The 19,612-nt window shown below is 39.6% G+C and overlaps 1 protein-coding gene across 1 annotated transcript in view; it reads left to right on the forward strand.

Annotated features, from left to right (window-relative positions):
* The window catches only part of LOC101853663 (mucin-5AC), a 69,361-nt gene that overhangs the window by 5,202 nt on the left and 44,547 nt on the right, over positions 1-19,612 (forward strand). Inside the window, exons 6-21 of the mRNA XM_013085355.2 lie at positions 1,011-1,123; positions 1,683-1,833; positions 2,302-2,533; positions 2,871-3,216; positions 3,586-3,895; positions 4,323-4,493; positions 4,906-5,149; positions 5,916-6,221; positions 6,570-6,853; positions 8,340-8,488; positions 9,662-9,924; positions 10,633-10,763; positions 13,495-13,658; positions 13,878-14,020; positions 14,705-14,871; positions 15,355-15,508. Of these exons, the coding sequence (XP_012940809.2) occupies positions 1,011-1,123; positions 1,683-1,833; positions 2,302-2,533; positions 2,871-3,216; positions 3,586-3,895; positions 4,323-4,493; positions 4,906-5,149; positions 5,916-6,221; positions 6,570-6,853; positions 8,340-8,488; positions 9,662-9,924; positions 10,633-10,763; positions 13,495-13,658; positions 13,878-14,020; positions 14,705-14,871; positions 15,355-15,508 (3,328 nt within the window). The remainder of the gene's footprint in view (positions 1-1,010; positions 1,124-1,682; positions 1,834-2,301; positions 2,534-2,870; positions 3,217-3,585; positions 3,896-4,322; positions 4,494-4,905; positions 5,150-5,915; positions 6,222-6,569; positions 6,854-8,339; positions 8,489-9,661; positions 9,925-10,632; positions 10,764-13,494; positions 13,659-13,877; positions 14,021-14,704; positions 14,872-15,354; positions 15,509-19,612) is intronic.

Genomic DNA, 19,612 nt, shown 5'->3' on the forward strand with positions numbered 1-19,612 from the left:
ACACACACACACACACACACACGCACACACACACAGACATGCACATGTAATCACACTCATACATAAACACTACAACAACTTTTTTCCTTTCAGTATTCTCTCTCTTTGCTCTCATCCCTTTTCTGTTTTTTTTGCTCTGATTTTCTTTGAGTGTTTGAATATATATGATGAATATGTTATGAATGCTTTGGCACATTATGTAGGCCTACATGGTGCAAATACATTCTTACTCCTTTTGCGCTGATATTTGCGCCTCATATTTTTGTTATTCTACAATCCAATCAACATACAAAATATGTAGTGACTGAAAAGTTAAATGCTCGAAGTAGTTTTTTTTTGTGTGTTTTTTTTTTGGGTTAGTGTTTTACGGCGCTCGCAACTGCATAAGGTCATATGAGCGCGCTGGACACACCAAGCATTTTCAGTTGGTAGGAAATTTTGAATTTTGCTTGAGTGGCGGTCGAAGCGTACTCTTGTCAATTTTGGACAACCAAAAGATCTTTCAATCGCGCAACTTGCAAACAGGACCTCCGAGATTTTTCGCCCCTGTCCGAGAAGGCTAGGTGTAGATCTTACTTATTATAAGATCAGAGGTGTGGCTGAAAGACAGCAGTAAGAAGGAGCCAAGGAGAAGCAATAGAAAGGCTGAAGAAAGAGTCAGGAGCCCAGAGGAGGGGGCAAAGGAGATGAAGGGGTAGGGGCAGAAAGTGGAGTCGAAAGTAGACGACAGAACGACTGAAGGAGACAATTTAGAAAAGAAAAATTTCCATCGCTGACCAGATTCGAACCCGGGACCAATTGAAAGAAAGGCGAACATCTTAACTGCGGCTTAACCTCTAGGCCACAAGAGCCCCTACGTACATTTGTATTCCCTATTCTTAAAGTACAATAGTTTCTGTGAGTGATCTGATTTGTCGAAATACTATACTTTTGAAAGTCTGTAATCGAAATAATAATTTGACTATGTAGTGGGTTACGCTAATCCTGGCTTTACTCCTTTTTGTTTTAAGCCCAATCCTGTCCTGATGCAGTCCAGAGGACAGGTTGCCCCGTCGGGGATGCCCAGGCAACAAGTAAATGTGGTGACATTTTGAATGATGTAGCCTTCACAGCTTGCCATCAGGTGAGATTACATTTCCCCTCCCCCTCCCCCTCCCCAAATTTAGAAAGGTCCAGAATAAACATTATTCTTACGTATGTTTGAGAAAAGAATTTGTGTGTATTCGGGCACCGATGGAAGTGGTCTTTTTGGCTTCTTGGTAAAAGGTTAATGTCTCCCTTCAAATTTTTCTGGCAGTCAGATCCCACAACCACAATTTTGTACTTACACCCCCCCCTAATTTCCTCTTCCTGACATGAAAAGAACCCCCATACCTTCCTATAAGCCTGCCTCTCACAATCATATCTCACACACACATAAACATACAAGTTTTGTTCGTCTTGACATTATAATGATAGCAACTCCACTTTGTAATCATTGTTTAGAATTCAAGCTTCACTGGCTACATGGTTATACGACTGTCTACTCAGTGGTCTCACTTGTGAATGTTAAGGTATTCATTTTAAAGCATTTTATCATCTACGAGAGAGAGAAGGAGATTTGGAGATGGAGGGAGGGAGGAAAAGAAAAAGATAATGTGAATTATTACCTTCATTCAAAATACTACTTTCTTTTCTCCCAGAGTGTTGATCCAAAACCTTACTACGACTCTTGCAAGACTGATTGTTGCAGTGATGGTTCTGGCTCCTGCAACTGTGATGCCCTTGAGGCTTACTCAAGAGCTTGCTCTGACAAAGGAGTGAAATTGTCTTGGCGAAAGTCTGGTCGCTGTGGTAAGCCCTGTAGTGAAGATGTTTATTTGTCACTCAGTTGAAGATATGATTATCGTTTTGTGCCTTGGTATGCTTCATGTCACAGGGAAATGAAATGTACACTCTTATGAGAGAGAGAAAAAGGGGGAGAGAAGGAAGGGATGCAAAGGGGAAGTGGGTACTTCATTATTCTTTGAGACATTACAGTTTTTATTTTTGCATTTACTGGAGACATTAAGTTTCTTAGAATTTTTAATGCTTACAGCTTTGTGTACATCATTATTATAATAGTAGTAGGCCCTATATTATGAGTACTTTATTATTATTTAAAAAAATAAAACAATAACTTCCTTGAGTTTAAAACCAGAAGCCTTTTTGAGTATGATCCTACCTTTGATGCTCTAAAACTCTCAATTATGCTCAAATAGATGTAAATTGTCAAATTATCTGAGGAATATAGATAATTGCTTTTATATACTTGAATTTCAGAGATTGGATGCACAGGTGGAATGGTGTACAAAGAATGTGGCAGTCCATGTGTCCGTGACTGCTCCAGCACTAATGCTGTATGCTCAGACAACACCTGTATTGATGGCTGCTTCTGTCCAGATGGACAAGTTTCTCACAATGGACAGTGCATTCCATCTGCCCAATGCCCTTGTCAGCACAATGGACAGGACTACCAGCAGGGTGCTACAATCCCACAGCTGTGCAATACATGGTATGAACACAATGTAGATGGGATACTCCTATTAAAATTTTATCTCTTATCTGTTTCCCCATAATATACTTTTTTGGTGACATCTATCCGTTTATCTGTCTTTTTGCATGTGTTTCTGTTTGACTGTCCTTCTGTCTGCAAGTCTGTTAAGATGACTAGGTCATAAACAACTTTTTTATGTGTTGTGATTGTATTCTTTAAAAATATATATATAGAAAGTACCAAATTTTAATGTGCATGCAAAGGTTCACTAACGTGTGCCCCTTGCAAGTGTGTAAGAAAAATGCTTCTTTCAAGAAACAAAATTCAGTTTATATTATCTCCTTTATTCTCACAGCACATGCACGTCAGGGACTTGGGACTGTACTCGCAAAAGCTGTGACAAAACTTGCTCAGCCACTGGTGACCCCCACTACCAAACATTTGATGGGAAACGCTACAATTTCATGGGCAACTGCTCCTACTACCTGATGAAGGACACTGGCTTCAGCATCATCACTGACAACATTAAATGTGGACATGGAGAGGCTTCATGCACCAAATCTATAAGTGTTGAAATAAACGGGTTGAGCATCAAGCTGGATCATAACCACCATTTGTTTATCAATGGACGTGAGGTGACAACACTGCCATATGAAGCACCTGATGTCAAAGTCTCTATGGTGTCATCTCTTTTCATGCAGGTAAGAAGAGTACAGCCACATATCAGGGAAATACCTTTATATTGGAAGCTGAATTGATTTTTGCTGCGCCTATTTGTTTTGTTTAACTGCGTTATAACATTTTGAGAAAAAATCATTCGATAGAAACAAACAAATGAATTTATTTTTGAGTTACCCCATTTTACTAACATAACTTTTTGTAACCGTGGTCTGTAATACCAATAACAAAAGACTCATGCTCAGAACATTGAAGATTGTATAATTCTTAGCCTGATATTATTGTAAGAACAATTTGAATACACATGGCACCTTTTAAATTCTTGGATCTAAGTACTAAAGAGTGTGGCGACACTTCTCATTAAATTTATCTTCTTTCATCTTAATTTCAAGGCTGTTCTCAGTAATGGAATCACAATTCTGTGGGATGGCAGAACTAGAGCCTATATCAAGGCTCCGTCAACCTTCATGGGAAAAACAATTGGGATGTGTGGCACATTTGATGGGAATCAAGCCAATGATTTCAAGACTCTTCAAGGAAATGTAGAGACCATTCCCAATGCATTTGGCAACCGATGGAAAACAGAAACCTCCTGCAGAGACATGCCTACAACTGTGGAACCTGATCCGTGTGACGTCAACTCCCAGAGGAAAGCCCAGGCCACCGCTCTTTGTGACAAGCTGAAAAGCGACGTTTTTAAAGGTAGGTCCTGGTCTTTGTAAAAGTTTTGCTGTTTAAAAGGTTGACAATGTATGATTGTTGGGGAGTTGTATGCTCTTAACACCATTGACTGTAGAGTTTGATTCTTTTTGCTTCCATACACAAGGTAGTTTAGATTGAGAAGTTTTTTTTGTGTTTTGAAAATAATTTCAGTTGCAAAATTCAATCATCATCATATATCTAAATACTGTTGAACTTGCTCAAATCGCAGCCTGTGTAAGACAGTCACCCGTAGAGATGGCCACTTCCCATTTCCTCCCTTGCGTATCTTTTAGATTACAATGACACTATGTGAGACAGCCACCTGTTTAAGACGGTCACTTTTCTCCAACACAATGGGTGGCATCTTAGACAGATTCTACTCTACTTCATTGTAGCCAAAAGCCATGAGTTTTTTTTCTTCTTTCAGCTTGTCAGAACATTGAGGATGTACAACCATATTATGATGATTGCGTCTATGACTTGTGTGCCTGCTCCGACAACATGAAAGACTGCATGTGTCCAAACATTGGAAGCTATGCAGATGCTTGTGCTGCCAAAGGGGTCAAAATTAACTGGCGCCTGCAGATCTCTGAGTGCAGTAAGTATGCTAACATAATGTTTCTCCAGTAGAAAGAGCAGCTGGCAGTCAGGTGAAATACCGTCTGTACATAATGTTTACTTGAGTTGTCACACTTCAACAACTTCCTGTTTTCTATGCTGAGTTGAGTGTTGATAAGTTAATGAACTGCCGAGATTTATATTGCTATGTAACAAATCCTGAGTTCTGTGAGCAGGTCTAGTATTTTTAGAAGAGATCCTTTTTAGAGAATAGAAACTATACTTACCTTTTCAACCCAAAAATATACTGAATTTGAAGAGAAAGATTTTAGGTAGGGGAGGGGGGATGAGTTGATGGAGGGGACAGATGAACAGTCAGAGAGTTAGGGACAGACAGAGAAATATGTGTCGTGATACAATATTTTAGTTCCTTCTGCCTTTATCTTTTTCAGTGCTGGCTTGTACAGATGGTCAAGAGTACCAGGTCTGTTCCAAACCATGTGAGCGAACTTGCAGGGATATCGCTTTAAATGATGACCCACTGTGTAACCAGAAATGCGTAGAGGGCTGCAATTGTCCAGTAGGGCTGACACTCAATGATGCAAATGAGTGCATCCCCGTCTCCCAGTGTCCTTGCATTTTTGATGACCGTGAATACCCTGCTGGCTACACAACATTAAGAGATACTGAAATCTGGTATGTAGATTGCTTTCAGACTTGGCTAGACAGGCAAATACTGTCTACTGTAATTCTCCTTCCTATTTTAAGTCAGAGGAAAGAAAATGCTATTTTCCTTTTGTTGATTACGGGATCAAAAACATTGCGCATGTAGTTTTGTAAGCTTAAAGATGATGACTAGACGTGACGGTTTTTCCAGGTTATCAAGTCCAACCAATCAAAATGATATTTAATCGCCTTTTACCAAATATGTCTAACACGTTGCAGACCCTTGCTGGGGTCCAAAAGAGCTGACTATAGTATAGCTTGACATATTTTGACTTGAAATGGCTTCTTTTGCCATTTTTCTTATTGAAAAGGGAAAGTGGGGCCAAAGTTTTAAAGTTTTAATGTTTTTGACTTTTGCTTTGAAAGGTTAGATTGTGCTGTGGAAATGCTGTCTGAAATTTTAAGTGAATTTGCTCAAAATGAAGTTTTAAACTAATTTTTAACTTACTTATATTATACTCTCATTAACAAGAATTGTTCAGCTCATCTGTACCCAGAGTTTTACTACATGATGTTTTTATAGACTACAATAGACTATGTTAAGAAATTACAGTGAAATGAACTTTGAAAAATTGAGACAGTTTGGACATCAGGACCCTTGTCGTGTTTGGCTTCATCCAACCCCCCCCCCCCCCCCCCCAAGAAAAATAGGCCAGTTTTGTGCAAGAAGTGAATTTCCACAGTTGAAGTTTAAAAGAATAGTTATAAACAAATCCTATTTGTCTTCCCTCTCAAGTGTCTGTGACGGAGGCCAGTTTGTCTGCTCAAAAATCAGCACTGCAAGAGTCCTGCCAACATCGATCACCTCAATTTGCCCCACTAACACTGAGTATTCAGACTGTGCATCCAATTGTCCAGTAACGTGCGAGAACATGCACAACCCACCAACATGTAGCCAGGATGGATGCAAAAAAGGATGTGAATGCCTTCCTGGTTTCGTGAAAGATGGCGACCAATGTGTGAATGCAACCATGTGCCCGTGTCGCCATGCTGGCAAGTCTTACTATGAGGGAGAGTCGTACACTCAAGATTGCAATGAATGGTATGCATGTTTTGTATTAGCTATTATTTTCATTTTTGTGGTAATTAATAATTTGGATACAGAGAAATGATAACAGTCTTTATGTCCAAGGTTCACTTCTAGCTTTTCTCTTGCAAATGGTCATCATTATGCCAGTTTGATTTTGCATAAATTATCTTCACTTCTCATGACATTTTTCTACTTAAATTTGATGCTGTTATTTTATAATACCATTCTTTTTCACGGGTTTTGAGAATATGTCATTTGTATTTGGCATAGGCTTGGACACAAGGAAATGTTGGTTAAGTTTATCATGTCTATTGTGTGCTTGTTAGCACTGTCTTATCAAGTGATTTTTTTCTCCCCCAGTGTTTGCTTGTCTCGCAAATGGAGCTGCTCACAGAACTCTTGCCCAGCCACTTGCAATGCCTATGGAGATTCACATTACACCACATTTGATGGTCGTCACTACGAATTCCAAGGAGCCTGTGATTATGTTCTGGTGCAGTCCACAAAAGATAGTCCCTATAACTTCATCATTACAACACGGAACAGCCAGTGTGGAACGTCTGGTGTAACCTGTTTCAAGCAGCTGGAATTCATTGTTGGGAAAGAGGGTACAACAGATTTCTACAAACTGCAGCTCATCAAAGGTAACTTTGCTTAATTCCCTGCCCTTGTTAAACTGAACAGTACGTATGTAGCAGAGCTGGAGTCTGCTCGATTAATTAATGGCTTGCGAGCAGCGGACGGCTTGCGCCAGAGGCTTGCAAGCAGGCTTGTGCTTTGCTTTTCTTCCGCTAGCTACTGGGGGGAACTTCCGGTGAGTTGTGACTCGCGGACTGGCTTGCTGTACTGTGTCGTGTCGTTGCGAACTCTCGTGGCTGTGGGCTCGGTACATATTACTGAAGATTCTGGTTATTTGCGTTGAGAGGCTTGCACTAAAAGTGCAAGTTTGGTTTTTTTTCGTAGTCAGGTTGTAAAAAAAAAAGCTCTATTCAATGCACTTACAAATTAATAATGGATGGGCTATTCTTATTATACAAAGGTCATAAAAAAAAAAAATGTGCACAGGTCAAGTGCTTCGTCGTCACACACAAAAAATCTCAGTTCGATTCCCGTATGGGGAGAAATTTTTACTGAGAACCTCTGTCTTTCTGCTGGGCTGTTGTTCCCTCTCAGCTCAGGTTGTCCCTGACTTTGGGTTGAAGTAGGCCAATCCTGTCTCCTAAGTGTTTTATATTGTGTCATTGTGAGTGTAAAACATCTACAAAATAGGCTACATAAATACGATAAAAAAGCCAATCACAATGACCCTCAGAGTTTTCCATTCTAAGATAATCTAAGTCTACTTATTACTACAATACCACGCTTCTTATCACTACATCCACTCGCTCAGCTGATCAAGGGTAGGAAGTTAAAAATAGCTTCGGCTCTGTACGTATTACACCAAAACAAGCACAGCCTCTCCCTTCCTCCACGGTTCAGAGTTCACACTGTGAGCAAAGCAAACCATGAGATGCAAAGCAAGTCATGGGGCACGGACAGCTTGCGGGCTGTGAGCAAGTCATGGGGCACAAAGCAAGTCATGGGTTCCAAAGCAAGACATGGGATGCAAAGCAAGTGATTGGGCACGAGCTACTTGTGTGCTGCGAGCGGGATTTGAGACTTGCCTGCTGCGCTGTGAGCGGGCCTCTCCCTCTCTCCCTTTCTGATGCAGGTGGCATCGCGGATTGCAAGCAGAGTGTGGGGAGGATGAGGGGGTCCTGACACGAGTGGCTTCGCGGATTGCTAGTACAAAGTACTAGTAGTTTTGTGTACTGACTTGAAGCTTAGGCTGGACTCAAGTGTAACATGCTTGGAATTTGATTTGATGATTTGACCTAGTGATTTGAGGCTGGTGGCTTGAACTAAAGGCTTGCGAGCATGAGTGGGTTTGCTACCAGGGTACAGCTCTAGTATGTAGCAAGGTCTGAATGTAAAACTAGAAATAATTTTGTTCAACTATCATCATAATATCTTGATTGAAGTACTAGGGCTGGTTATAACTGAATATGATGGTTCTGTTTTGGTAAAAATCTTATTGGAGGACTTAAAAGAGGTGATTAATTTTTGTTATTTTTTTCCTTGTATGAGCAGGTCAGTCAGTAAAACCAGATCCAGGTTCTCCATTTGAAGTGAAAGAAGTAGGAGACATGATATACATCAGTACTCCTTTTGGAGTCACACTCCAGTGGGACAAGGGCACACGAGTGTATGTGAAAGTTTCGACAGATCACATTCAATTGGTAATTGTCTTTTCTAATCATTTTATTTTTCCACAATGGACTTTTTGCTATTTTTTTTTTTCACTTTGATGACATCTAATTCTGCTGCTGTCTTTCGCATCTAAACTAGCTTGGTCACATATCCTTGTCATATCTATAGCTTGGCATAAAGGAGTCAACGGACATACTTCTTTCCAGTTCTTTTCATTTATTGCACTTTTTCTTATTTGCTTCTCTTAAATGCAAAACAAAGTGACAGGAACAGATGCTATCATGTTTTACATCATTGCCACAAACTGTTTATCTCAGTGGTAGTCATCATTATTGTTAATGTCATCATCCCTCTCACCACAGTCTTTCCCGCTCTACTGCCACAATTAGTATCATGGTTTGTGTGGGTCTCCAAATAAATGCCTTGAAACAGTTAAGATTAAAAAAGATAATTTTGTGTGTAAAAAGTGAGCCTTGGGTCCTGCATCTGTTGGGCTTGCTGAGATTTAGAGATGTTTGTAACAAGAGGCCAACTTTCTAAGAGTTAATGATTCTTAAAAATTCTTTCAGGGTTAATTGTGGTATTGTCTTAGATTACTTGCCATGAGTGAGGGCATGGATGTATAAATAAAGGTTGGAGTGAAGTAATTACTTGGGTTTTCTATTGAGGGTAGGCAAGCACCTAATGCAAGGGAAAATTTACAAAAAGAAAAAAACCAGAGCAAGGTCTGCAAATGTGAAATGTTCAGTCAGTCAGAGATAATTAGGAAGATGATGAGTTACTGTGATGAAAATGTACAGAGGTTCTCGTTAAGGGGGTTTACTCCTCGTTCTAGAGGGGAGAGGACAGTGGCATTCGGTAGCTTAGTGGTTAGGCTACCAGACTCCTAATAGTTTAGGTTGCGAGTTCGGGGGTTCGAGCCTTAGCTCAGTCCGTCGTTGTGTCCTTGAGAAAAGCGCTTTTCTCGAAATTACCCTATGGCTTAGTCTTTGGGAGATGAACATTAAATTCGGAGGCCCCACCTCTTAAATAACCTAATTAATAGTGTTAATTGAGGCGTTAAACCCATACAATTTTCCAAAATTTTTCCAAAATTGGAGAGAGGACGTGGAAAAATACACTGCGTTGGATTGGATGAAAAGGGAGAGAGATATGAAAATTCTCAACTTACATTGTGGTGATTAATTCCATTTCTCTTCCAGGTTGAGGGTCTGTGTGGTAATTTCAACTTTGACCAGACAGATGACTTCACACTGAGGCAAGGAGGTCCTCCCGTAGTCAAAGCCACTGAGTTCGGAGACAGCTGGAAAGTGCAATCTTCATGTGCACCCTCACAAGAAATTCAAGATACTTGTCAAAGTTCTCCACAAAGGAAAGCTTGGGCTCAAGCAAAATGCTCTGTGATGAACTCTGATTTGTTTGAGCCTTGTCACAGTTTTGTCGATCAAACACAGTTTGTGAAAAGGTATGTTTTGGTGGACCTTGATAGTTATATATTCGAAATCCATCACCTGTAATATCATTCTGAATGCACCTGGTTTTCAAGTTGTTTTTTTCCCAAGATATTGGCAGTAGTAATATAAGGAACGCACATAGTTTTAGAGATTTTTAAACTCTATAAAATTATAGAGAAACGTTACTTATTTTTTGTTCATCTATTTGTACGAGAACCTTTCTCTACAACCTTTTATGAGTGTGTTGCTCTTGTAAGCCAGTGATTCAAGACTTTTGTAAAACCAAGTATGCTAAGTAGACCTTCATGTTGTCAAGATACTTACGTTATAAAATTGAAAATACATGGATAGCAAGTGTTTCAATCAAGCCATTCAATAGAAAGCTGAGATGTCCTATTGAGCCACCGAGTCCTCTTTTGATATAAGTGAATAGTGTGTCAAAAATGTATCTGAAACAAAAGTCCTCTTGTGCTTCTACAAAGTCCCTTTCCCCATGTGTGGTCTTCTGATGAAAGCTTTGAAATTTATAAGGACAACATAGTTTTATTGTATTGATGTAGGTTGTTCTTGACTAATTCTTTGTTTAACAAATCCAGGTCTTTTCTTTTTCACTTTTATAGCTTTTACATTTTTACTCTAATAGTGACCATTATTGCGAGCCTCACAAAATGTTGTCAGAATGCGTCTCTATTACACTTTTTGGCTGATTTCCTTTTCAGATGTGAATATGATGCCTGCGCATGTGACTTCGGGGGTGACTGTGAATGCCTTTGCACAGCCATTGCAGCATATGCTCATGAATGTGCTGTCAACGGAGTTCCCATCAATTGGAGAAGCAATGATTTGTGTGGTAAGAGTTTGTAGTGTCTTGAAAAGGATAGCCTGAATAAGGTTAGGTGGGGGGGGGGGAGTCATTCAGACTATATGTGGTCTAAATAAGGTTAGGGGTGGGAGGGGGGGGGGATTAAGGCCATATGTGACTCTCCCAGTCAAAATCAGTCATATGAAGGAAAGTTCAAAATTTAGTTAACACAATTTCAACAAAAAAAATTACCGTTTCACTGCAATTTGGAAAAAAAATCTAGTAAATAGGACAATATTTGATGAAAATATTGAACTTTTATGTATGCAAGGTGTGGAAACACGAAAAGGAGAAAACAGGCTCCGAAGTTGAGCAACATGTTTCCACAGCAACGGGGGTCTTAGAATTAAGATAGAGACTTGAAATTTAAAAGTTACCTTGGCTATGCCACTACAAGGTAAGACACGGAAGTAGAAAACTATTCATTCACTTTAAAAACTCTTATGGACAAAACAACATTATTACTTGAATGGTCTTCACGTCAAATGCAACGACGGGGTGGCATTGTAGGCCCTTCTAGGTACCAGAAACTAAATTTTCAAAGTAGCTGCATGTCAAATTTATCTGCTCCATATGAAAGGCCTGTGTCTCCTGTGAATTTTAGTACCATGCTTTTACCTCTCAGTCACTTTTTAAAAAAATGGCAGTTGTTTTAATTTAGTATATAATCGAATATTGCTAAATTCGCTAACTGGCTGCAATGCTATGTTTGACAGATAAGAACAGAGTATCAAGTGCACCAAACATCTCCACCCTAACATAGTACAACTACTATAACGTAGAAATGGAGCCTAATTTTTTTTCATGACTGTGAGATCATTACAAATCAGTATTTTATTGCCTCAAATACGATTCTCTGTCGTTATTTCGATTTAAAAAAACATCGAGCGTTGTCTTGGCCGGCGCCGCACCGGTCCCCGCGGCGAGCAAGATGGCTCTAACTGAAGTGTACTGAGTGCTCCCCGGAGTTTCGCGAAAGGATTGATGCAAAATAATTCCAAGCGGATGACTTTATTCTAATGGAAAAAGAACTGTTCTTTCTATTGGTATCTTTTATAGTCTGTATTTTACTTAATTTGTGTTAAAATTGATCTTTCAAAACTTGTACGCTTTTTAAAGACTTCCTATTTAAACGCCAAAGGCCAAAAATATACCACGGAAAGCCCCGTTCAAAACTTTAAAGAAGTTGTTTGCCAATGAAAAGACAGTATTTAATCATCACTCTTTCTTCAAAGCATTCGAATGCATGGGTGTCAATTTTTGAACCGGCAGACCTCGCAATACAACTGCAATGGGGCTTCGCTTTCCACAGCAATTCTCTAGCTTCAAATACATGTACTCGGAAAAATATACAAATTATGCTATTGTAACAAAAAAAGCGTAACTTTTTCAAGGTGTACAGCATTTGGTGTGTTACAGCGAAAGAGCAAAGAAAAAGCGATCTGAATTACCTCGATTTCACCGAAACCACGCGCTCGGAAGTCCGCAAGTTGCCTTAAGTGCCGAGTTTACGCTTCCTAGTTATACTTTTGCATTAGCACTATAAACACATGAGCACACTCACATATACACTCACACATGCATTCCCGATACACACATACACACACAGATTCACAAACACACACACACACACACACACACACACATGCACTTAGACGGCCTCAGTGGCCTTTTGGTAAGGAGTCCACCTTGGGAGATTTAGAGGAAGATCGTAGAACACAATAAAAACTAACTTTTAAAGTCATTTGAAGTGTAAAACTGAAAGATTAACAGCCCATAACTGAGCTAGCGGGGCACGCTTACACAGTCAGCTGTTTACGTAAACAAGCTTGAAATGGGCTAGGAGTTACCGTTCTTACCCCGTTTGACCAATCAGAGCCCTCATGGGTCGTTCATAGTGACGCTAAGTCATTTATATTTCAAACCATTCATGCTCGAAAAGGGGTCTAAATCTAAAAATAGGGGCGAATGAAGGACGTTCAAGCAATGTGGCCATTAGGTAATTGTTCTATAAATATAATTTTACAAGCCACACACACGCCTCCAAAATAAATAAAAATAAAATATTTATAGTCGATTATAGTAGTTTATTTTTATCTTAAATGAAGTAGAAGACATTAAACTTTCAATAGATCCAAATAAACAAAAAACTCATGGAATGTCACTTTTTTGCCTTTCGACCCTCGTAGCGCCAAATAGCACATTCAGCTTACAACTGATTATGACCGGGGCGGACAGATTTGTGGTCTAAATAAGGTTAGGTGGAGGTTTGGGGTTGCTGATTTAGGCCATATATGTGACCTAAATAAGCACCCCCCTTTTTTACATATAGGACAAATAAATGTTCATCAGTCTTTGAATAGTTGTATTTGTAGTTATCCTGTTAAACAGTCATAGGCTTGGTGTTTTGTAGTTGTTTGAGGTACTTGTCTATAAATACAGATGTCTTGGGGTTTGTTCCCTGCAGCTCCTACACAATTTTTTTTCTGTCGAGATTTTAGGCATTCTGATATCTTTGTTATTGCATGCAGATGAAAACAGTACAGGTGCTGTCTCTAAAATAGATATATGTAAAACAGGAGCATTATATTTAATCAAAATTAAACTAATAGGACTCCTGTAATTAAAAGTTCAGAATATGTTTTTTCCCAATTGGTTTATAGAAAGTTCTTTTCTAAATTTGCTGTTCTTATGATGGTTTGTCTTTTTTCCTTTTCAGCTATTCAGTGTGAAGACTGTGAGACCTACAATCCTTGTATTTCTATGTGCCCGAAGAAAACATGTGAAAATCGTCTTGTGTACAGCCAAATTCAGAAAGACTGTGAGGACACCCAAGGACTTTGCTTTGAAGGCTGTGACCTCCATCCATGTCCCCCAGGGCAGGTGTGTATCTGTTGATGTACCTCCTGATTTGAGAAAGTGGGATGTTATGATGACACCAACTGGCAAATGACACTAAAGTGGATGATTCTTTTGCTAATAAGAGGGAGTCAAATAAAATGTAAAAGAAATGTGGGGTTTTTGTATTTTTTGTTGTGCTCAGTTTTAGTATACAGATTCTAATGATAATGGAAAGTGTCTTCTATAAATTTTTCATTTCAGGTTTATGATTCATTGGTTGAACCCATTACCTGCATCCCTGAGGCACTGTGTGACACCACTGCTTGTGAAATAAATGGAAAGAAGTACAGAGAAGGGGAAAACGTGGAAGATGACAGTGTTTGCAGAACAGAGTGTGAAATCTGGTAAGTAATTAATAGTTTCTGTCTTGTCTTTTCTGGGATAGTGCTTTAGTTTAACACATGGCATGAAGAGGTGGCAAAGGACACAAGGGGACTGGGGCATATCATACAGGGACTGCTGGAGAAACTAGAAATTGGCTCAGGGTCGGGACTGGTGGAGAGCTTTTATGGGCGGCCTATGTCCCAGACGGGACCACTGGCCTAAGTAAGTAAGTACTTTAGTTTATAGCTCACATATTTCTCCCACAACATCAAAGTGAATTTTAGAGCAATTTGAAAGAAAAAGAATGTAGGTTCAGTAATATTTGGAACTACACTTTGATTCATGAAGTCATTGTGCCTATCTTAACAATAATGATTGCTGAGGGGAGAATGGGGGGGAAGGAATGGGGTGGGGGGGGGGGGGGTGAGGGAGAGGGAGAGACAGAGAGTATGTGTGAGAGTGTGTGAATTGGATAGAAAGAGTAATTGCGTGTGGGTGTGTATGTGTATGTGTGTATGTGTGTTTGTGTGTGTGTGTGTGTGTGTGTGTGTGAGAGAGAGGGAGAGGGAGAGAGAGAGAGAGAGAGAGAGAGAGAATATATGGATATATGAGGAATGCAGACAAAAACAAAATAAACTAAGAGACAGATAAGACAAAGCACGATAGAAAATTTACACATTACAGATGTTAAATCCTCTTTTCAGCTTATGTCGCAATGGCCAGCTGGAACATATTGCATTTGGCCAGTGTGAACCCATACCTCCTGGCTCCAAAACACCAGGGCTTCCAATTGGTCCAACAACAGCTGAAGCAGTGAGAACCACAGCTGGAGCATCAGCAAGCACAACCCCCATAAACGTTACCCCCAAAGGTATAGTCAGAAAGAGACGATGATGGAGACAAGCAGTACCCTATGACTGCAGGAGAACAAGACGTCTAGAGTCTTGAAGCATTCATCCGACATACTTTACTCCATTTTAGTGGATATTTTGTGTGCTTTGTTTGTTTTTATTGAAACAATAATTAAAGAAACTGATAGCAAGATGATTTCTTCTTTTCGTTTTCTTTGTACTACCCTTATTTCATGGTCATACTGAATTTCTTAAAATATTCTTATGAGAGTGCTTTTCAGTACTCTCTAGGTTAGTGAAAGATTTGTATATATTTTGAACAACTCTGTGAAACCTTTACATATTCTAAAAATGCTGTGATAGGAAAGGCTTCCAAATGGGTATTCCCTATCTAGCAGACCTATTTGAATCGCTGACCATGGGGGAAAAATTTTAAGAGAATTTCTAAACAAATAAATTACCAGCAAAAATTCTAACTAATATTATCTACTCCTCTCCTGCAGTGTGTGATGAACTGTTGGGAATGTTCAGCCCAGACGTAGCTGGAAATGACCAGTTTTCATCCTCGACTTCGCAAAGCGTTGCATTTGAAGCTCATCAAGCTCGATTGTTCAACACACACTCAGGGCCAGCCAATGGGGGAGCATGGGTACCAAGGTCAGCTTTTTTATCTTTTTATATTGTGATAGATTAGGTCTATTGAAGTATGATTAACTAGAAAGTAGGACTTATCGTGTAGACAAGAAGTTTTATACTTAAAACAAAGACCATACATTTCAAGATGGTTTCTCAGCTGTTATGGTTATTATGTGGGACTGAAAAGATGTTGAACTCTATTCACATACCTTATTACTTTACTGAGATTGCACTGTTACATCCATTTGTTTTCATCGGTCGAACCTTGTCTTTGCACAAAACAGAAAAGAGCAAAATATGTTACAATTAAATGTCTTCAGCTTTTGGAGAAGACTCGTAGCTTTAAAAAAATGTAATGATCACTAGAAGCATCAGTGGTCGGACTCTCATTTAGTTGTTTATGAAGCAGAGAAGCTTCACTTGAATTATATGTAGACAATAATAATAATAATAAATAAAAAATAGCATTTGCATAGCGCATACCCCTGCTCAACAGCAAGCTCTATGTGCTTTACACTATATTATTAGCCCAGCAGACCATAGAACAATCAGAAATATTCTCACCTTCCTGGGAAGCATACAGTACAAGCAGTTGATTAAGTGCTCATACACTGACAAACTGGCAAGGTCTTTCACGGTCTATAGCTGGACACCCATTCCCACCTGGGTGAATTAAGGAAAATTCATGTAAAGTGCCTTTCCCAAGGACACAACGTCAGGCCCCTTACGGGATTCGAACCCACGACCTTATGGTTACGAGTCCGAGAGCTTGACCACCAAGGCCACCAACAATGAAGGTCCTGCCATGATGTGTCAGTGTCATAGTGTTGGAGTTAAGTGCTTTTTGGCCTAATTGATTAAAGTCTTATTGTTTCTCTGTGGACATACCAAACTATGAGGATTACCAAAAGAAAATACAGTAGAACACGACTACAGCGGCACCAGCTACAGCAGGACCATCCCTACAACGGGACCTTATCAGGATTCCCGTTTTTTTTCAATGTTAACTCAATTACCTGTGCCCGGGTTTAGCGGGGCAAGGGAAGGCCCAAACTCACGTACAGTGGGAGAGATCGGGCGAGCTCTAGCTGGGGGGAAGGGTTTTGGGGGGCTGTAGGTGGGCTCCAAACAGGCAGTCTGCAGTGCGGCGTTGTGATTGGCCAGTCCAGTGATTAGTGAAGTGGGGTAGGCGGCAGAGAGAGATGGTGCGGAGAGACGCATTACTTGAGCCACTCCAAAAATGATGTGCATAGCTTAGACGCTCAGTATGAGAGTGTATAGGCCATAGCCCTAGGCTTAGGCTAAGCCAAAAAGTAAAAGAAGAGTAGAGCATGTACTGTGTTATTCCTGATTCATTGTATTGCGTTTGTTGATGCTCATAGGCATACGCACGCATCCACTTCACCAATTCTACAGTAGGATTACTGGTACGATAGACAGCACAAGCAACAAGACCGAGGAAAAGATGACTTCCAATAAAGACAAAAGGAAATGCTTCTTACTCGAATTAAAGGCCGAGATAATCAACCAAGTTGACTATAAAAGAAAGACTAATCTAAAGCGCAAATAATTTTATTGATATGGAAGGGAGGTAATCATGTGGATTTTTATAAAATTTCGGGTAATTTCCCCTTTGCATTCCTATAGCGGAAACTCGCCTACAGCGGGATTTTTCTTCTGGAACCCAAAGTCCCGCTATAGCCGTGTTCTACTGTACTGATGTGCACACACTAAAATGTATATGATGCGAAGGCACACTTGCTTACATGTAGAGATCTAAACCCCTTGTCTTCTTTTGTTTTCAGCTCATCTTCTTTATTTCCAATACTTGGGCTACGATCCCTCCCTCCTTTTCCTTCATCTCTTATGTCTTTTCAAGTCAAATTGAAGACACCCTTGCCCTTGTTACATAATTTGACATTGGTTATTGATCTGTAAGTGAAAGTCATACTGACAACGTGAATATAATAATAATAATAATAGATAGCATTTGTATAGCGCAAATCCCCGCTCAACAGCAGGCTCTATGCACTTTACACTATATTATTACCCCAGCAGACCATAGAACACTCCGAAACATTCTCAGCTTCCCGGGAAGCATACAGTGCAAGCAGCTGATTCAGCGCTCAAACACTAACATACTGACAAGATCTTTCGCTGTCTATAGCCGGGTACCCATTCCCACCTGGGTGAAGTGAGGAAAATTAGTGTAAAGTCACAGTAAAGTGCCTTTCCCAAGGACACAACGTCGGGTCCCTGACGGGATTCGAACCCACGACCTTACGGTTGCGAGTCCGAGAGCCACCGACGCCACTCTTTTTTCACAGTTTTTGGAGCTAAGACTCTAGCACCCAGAAATTCTAGATGAATTAGGTTGAAAATCAATAATACTGTTGTTGTTTTTTTTTAGATCAGATACACACCTAGTGTTTTCAAATGTCACATTGCAATTTCGATTGCCACGCTTGAACTTCGAATGCCACATTGCAATTTCAAATGGTACATAGTATCCTTCTTATGTAAACATTGATTGTTCAAAGGTGAACATGTATACTTCAAATGTAGCAAAGTCACTACTCAAATGCCACATGACAACTTCAAATGTAATGCCATATAAAACAGGAAGGAGTTAGATGCAAAAGGGGAGAAGGCCTGACAGTCTATGATTTTAAAAAGTTTAATGCTCTGAACATTTTCATGATAATACATGTTCCTTTCTGAAACACACAGGAAAATGGGCCTGCATGAATTTGAAGGCAAGCACCATGAAATCCTTAACTCACTCATAATATTCATAAAATGTTTTTTGTCTTCTCGAATAATCTTTGAATAATGGACTGGCAATTTGGCAATTTTTCAAGGGTTTAGATCTCTAGATCTCCTCTAGAGTTTGTTCTTCAATTTAAGCTTCGCCAATTGTTCAAGGGTTTGGATCTCTGGATCTCCTCTAGAGTTTGACTTTCAATTTAAGCTTCACTTCAATATGGTGTCCTCGTGTAAGAAGTGTTTAGAGACCAAACAGAATTTAGAGCACATTTGAAGTTACAATGTGATATTTTAACTCAAAACCGAAGTCACATTTGAAAGTAAAAATTGCGTGTTCATGACGTCATAATGAAAATCTGCTTATTGTACATTTGAAGTTACAATTTGGTATTTTGTCTTACAATGTGGCATTTGAAGTTACAGGGTGGTAAGCTTATCTGAAAATACTAGGAGTGTATTTGAACGGAAAAAACTTCAGTCTCAGAGCTCTCGTCTCTCAGGAAAAAGTCACGTTGAAGTTCGTGAAAAACTACATATTTTTTCAGTTCTCACTCTAAACAAATAATTCCATGGCTTGACAGCCAAGTGCATGAACATAACATTTTTTTTTTTTTAACTGAAACATAGAGCCAACTTGACCCCTTGAACCCTGCTTCCTTGAGCTTAAAGAACTAATGCACCAGAGCTCCTTCAAATTGATTGCTAGATTGACCTATGTGTTCGGTGCTTAGAAGGATAAATGTAACCACACTCAGGCAAGAACTCATGTCCTTGTGGGTTTATAAGGTTGATAGGGTTTGTTGGAAATATCCACAAACAAAAAACATACTATCTAGATCATTATTGTCTTTCATGATTAGAGTAAACCGTAGGCCTATATTGTATCAGGTTACATTTTGTGCAATGATTGAAATGGAAGTTAAAATGTGGTCTTCTTAGTTAGTTCATGCACAAAATCAAAGAATTTCGAATGTGGGAAAACTTAATCAATCTGGATCGATAACAACATTAGCAGATGTTAGCAGCTTACACTTTTACTCTACTCATGAATAGTAGCCTACATTCAAAAGGATTACTGTGTGTTGTCAAATTTTTAACATTTTGGATATACTTTGGGAAAGCAAAGCAACTTTCCTGGAGTATTCCCATTGTATCTAATCAAAGAAATGAAGAGTTCAGTGATAATGTTGGTGTTTGTGAAACTAGAGAGCTGAGGCAAGTTCATTAAAATTTGCCTGTCACATACACAGAAAAGGGGGCTGGGAGAAGTGGAAGGAAACAGAAGGAGAGAGAGATAAAGAGAGAGAGAGAGAGAGAGAGAGAGAGAGAGAGAGAGAGAGAGAGAGAGAGAGAGAGAGA

The sequence above is a fragment of the Aplysia californica genome, unplaced genomic scaffold, assembly GCF_000002075.1.
Source record: "Aplysia californica isolate F4 #8 unplaced genomic scaffold, AplCal3.0 scaffold00015, whole genome shotgun sequence".
Taxonomy (NCBI): Eukaryota; Metazoa; Mollusca; class Gastropoda; order Aplysiida; family Aplysiidae; genus Aplysia; species Aplysia californica.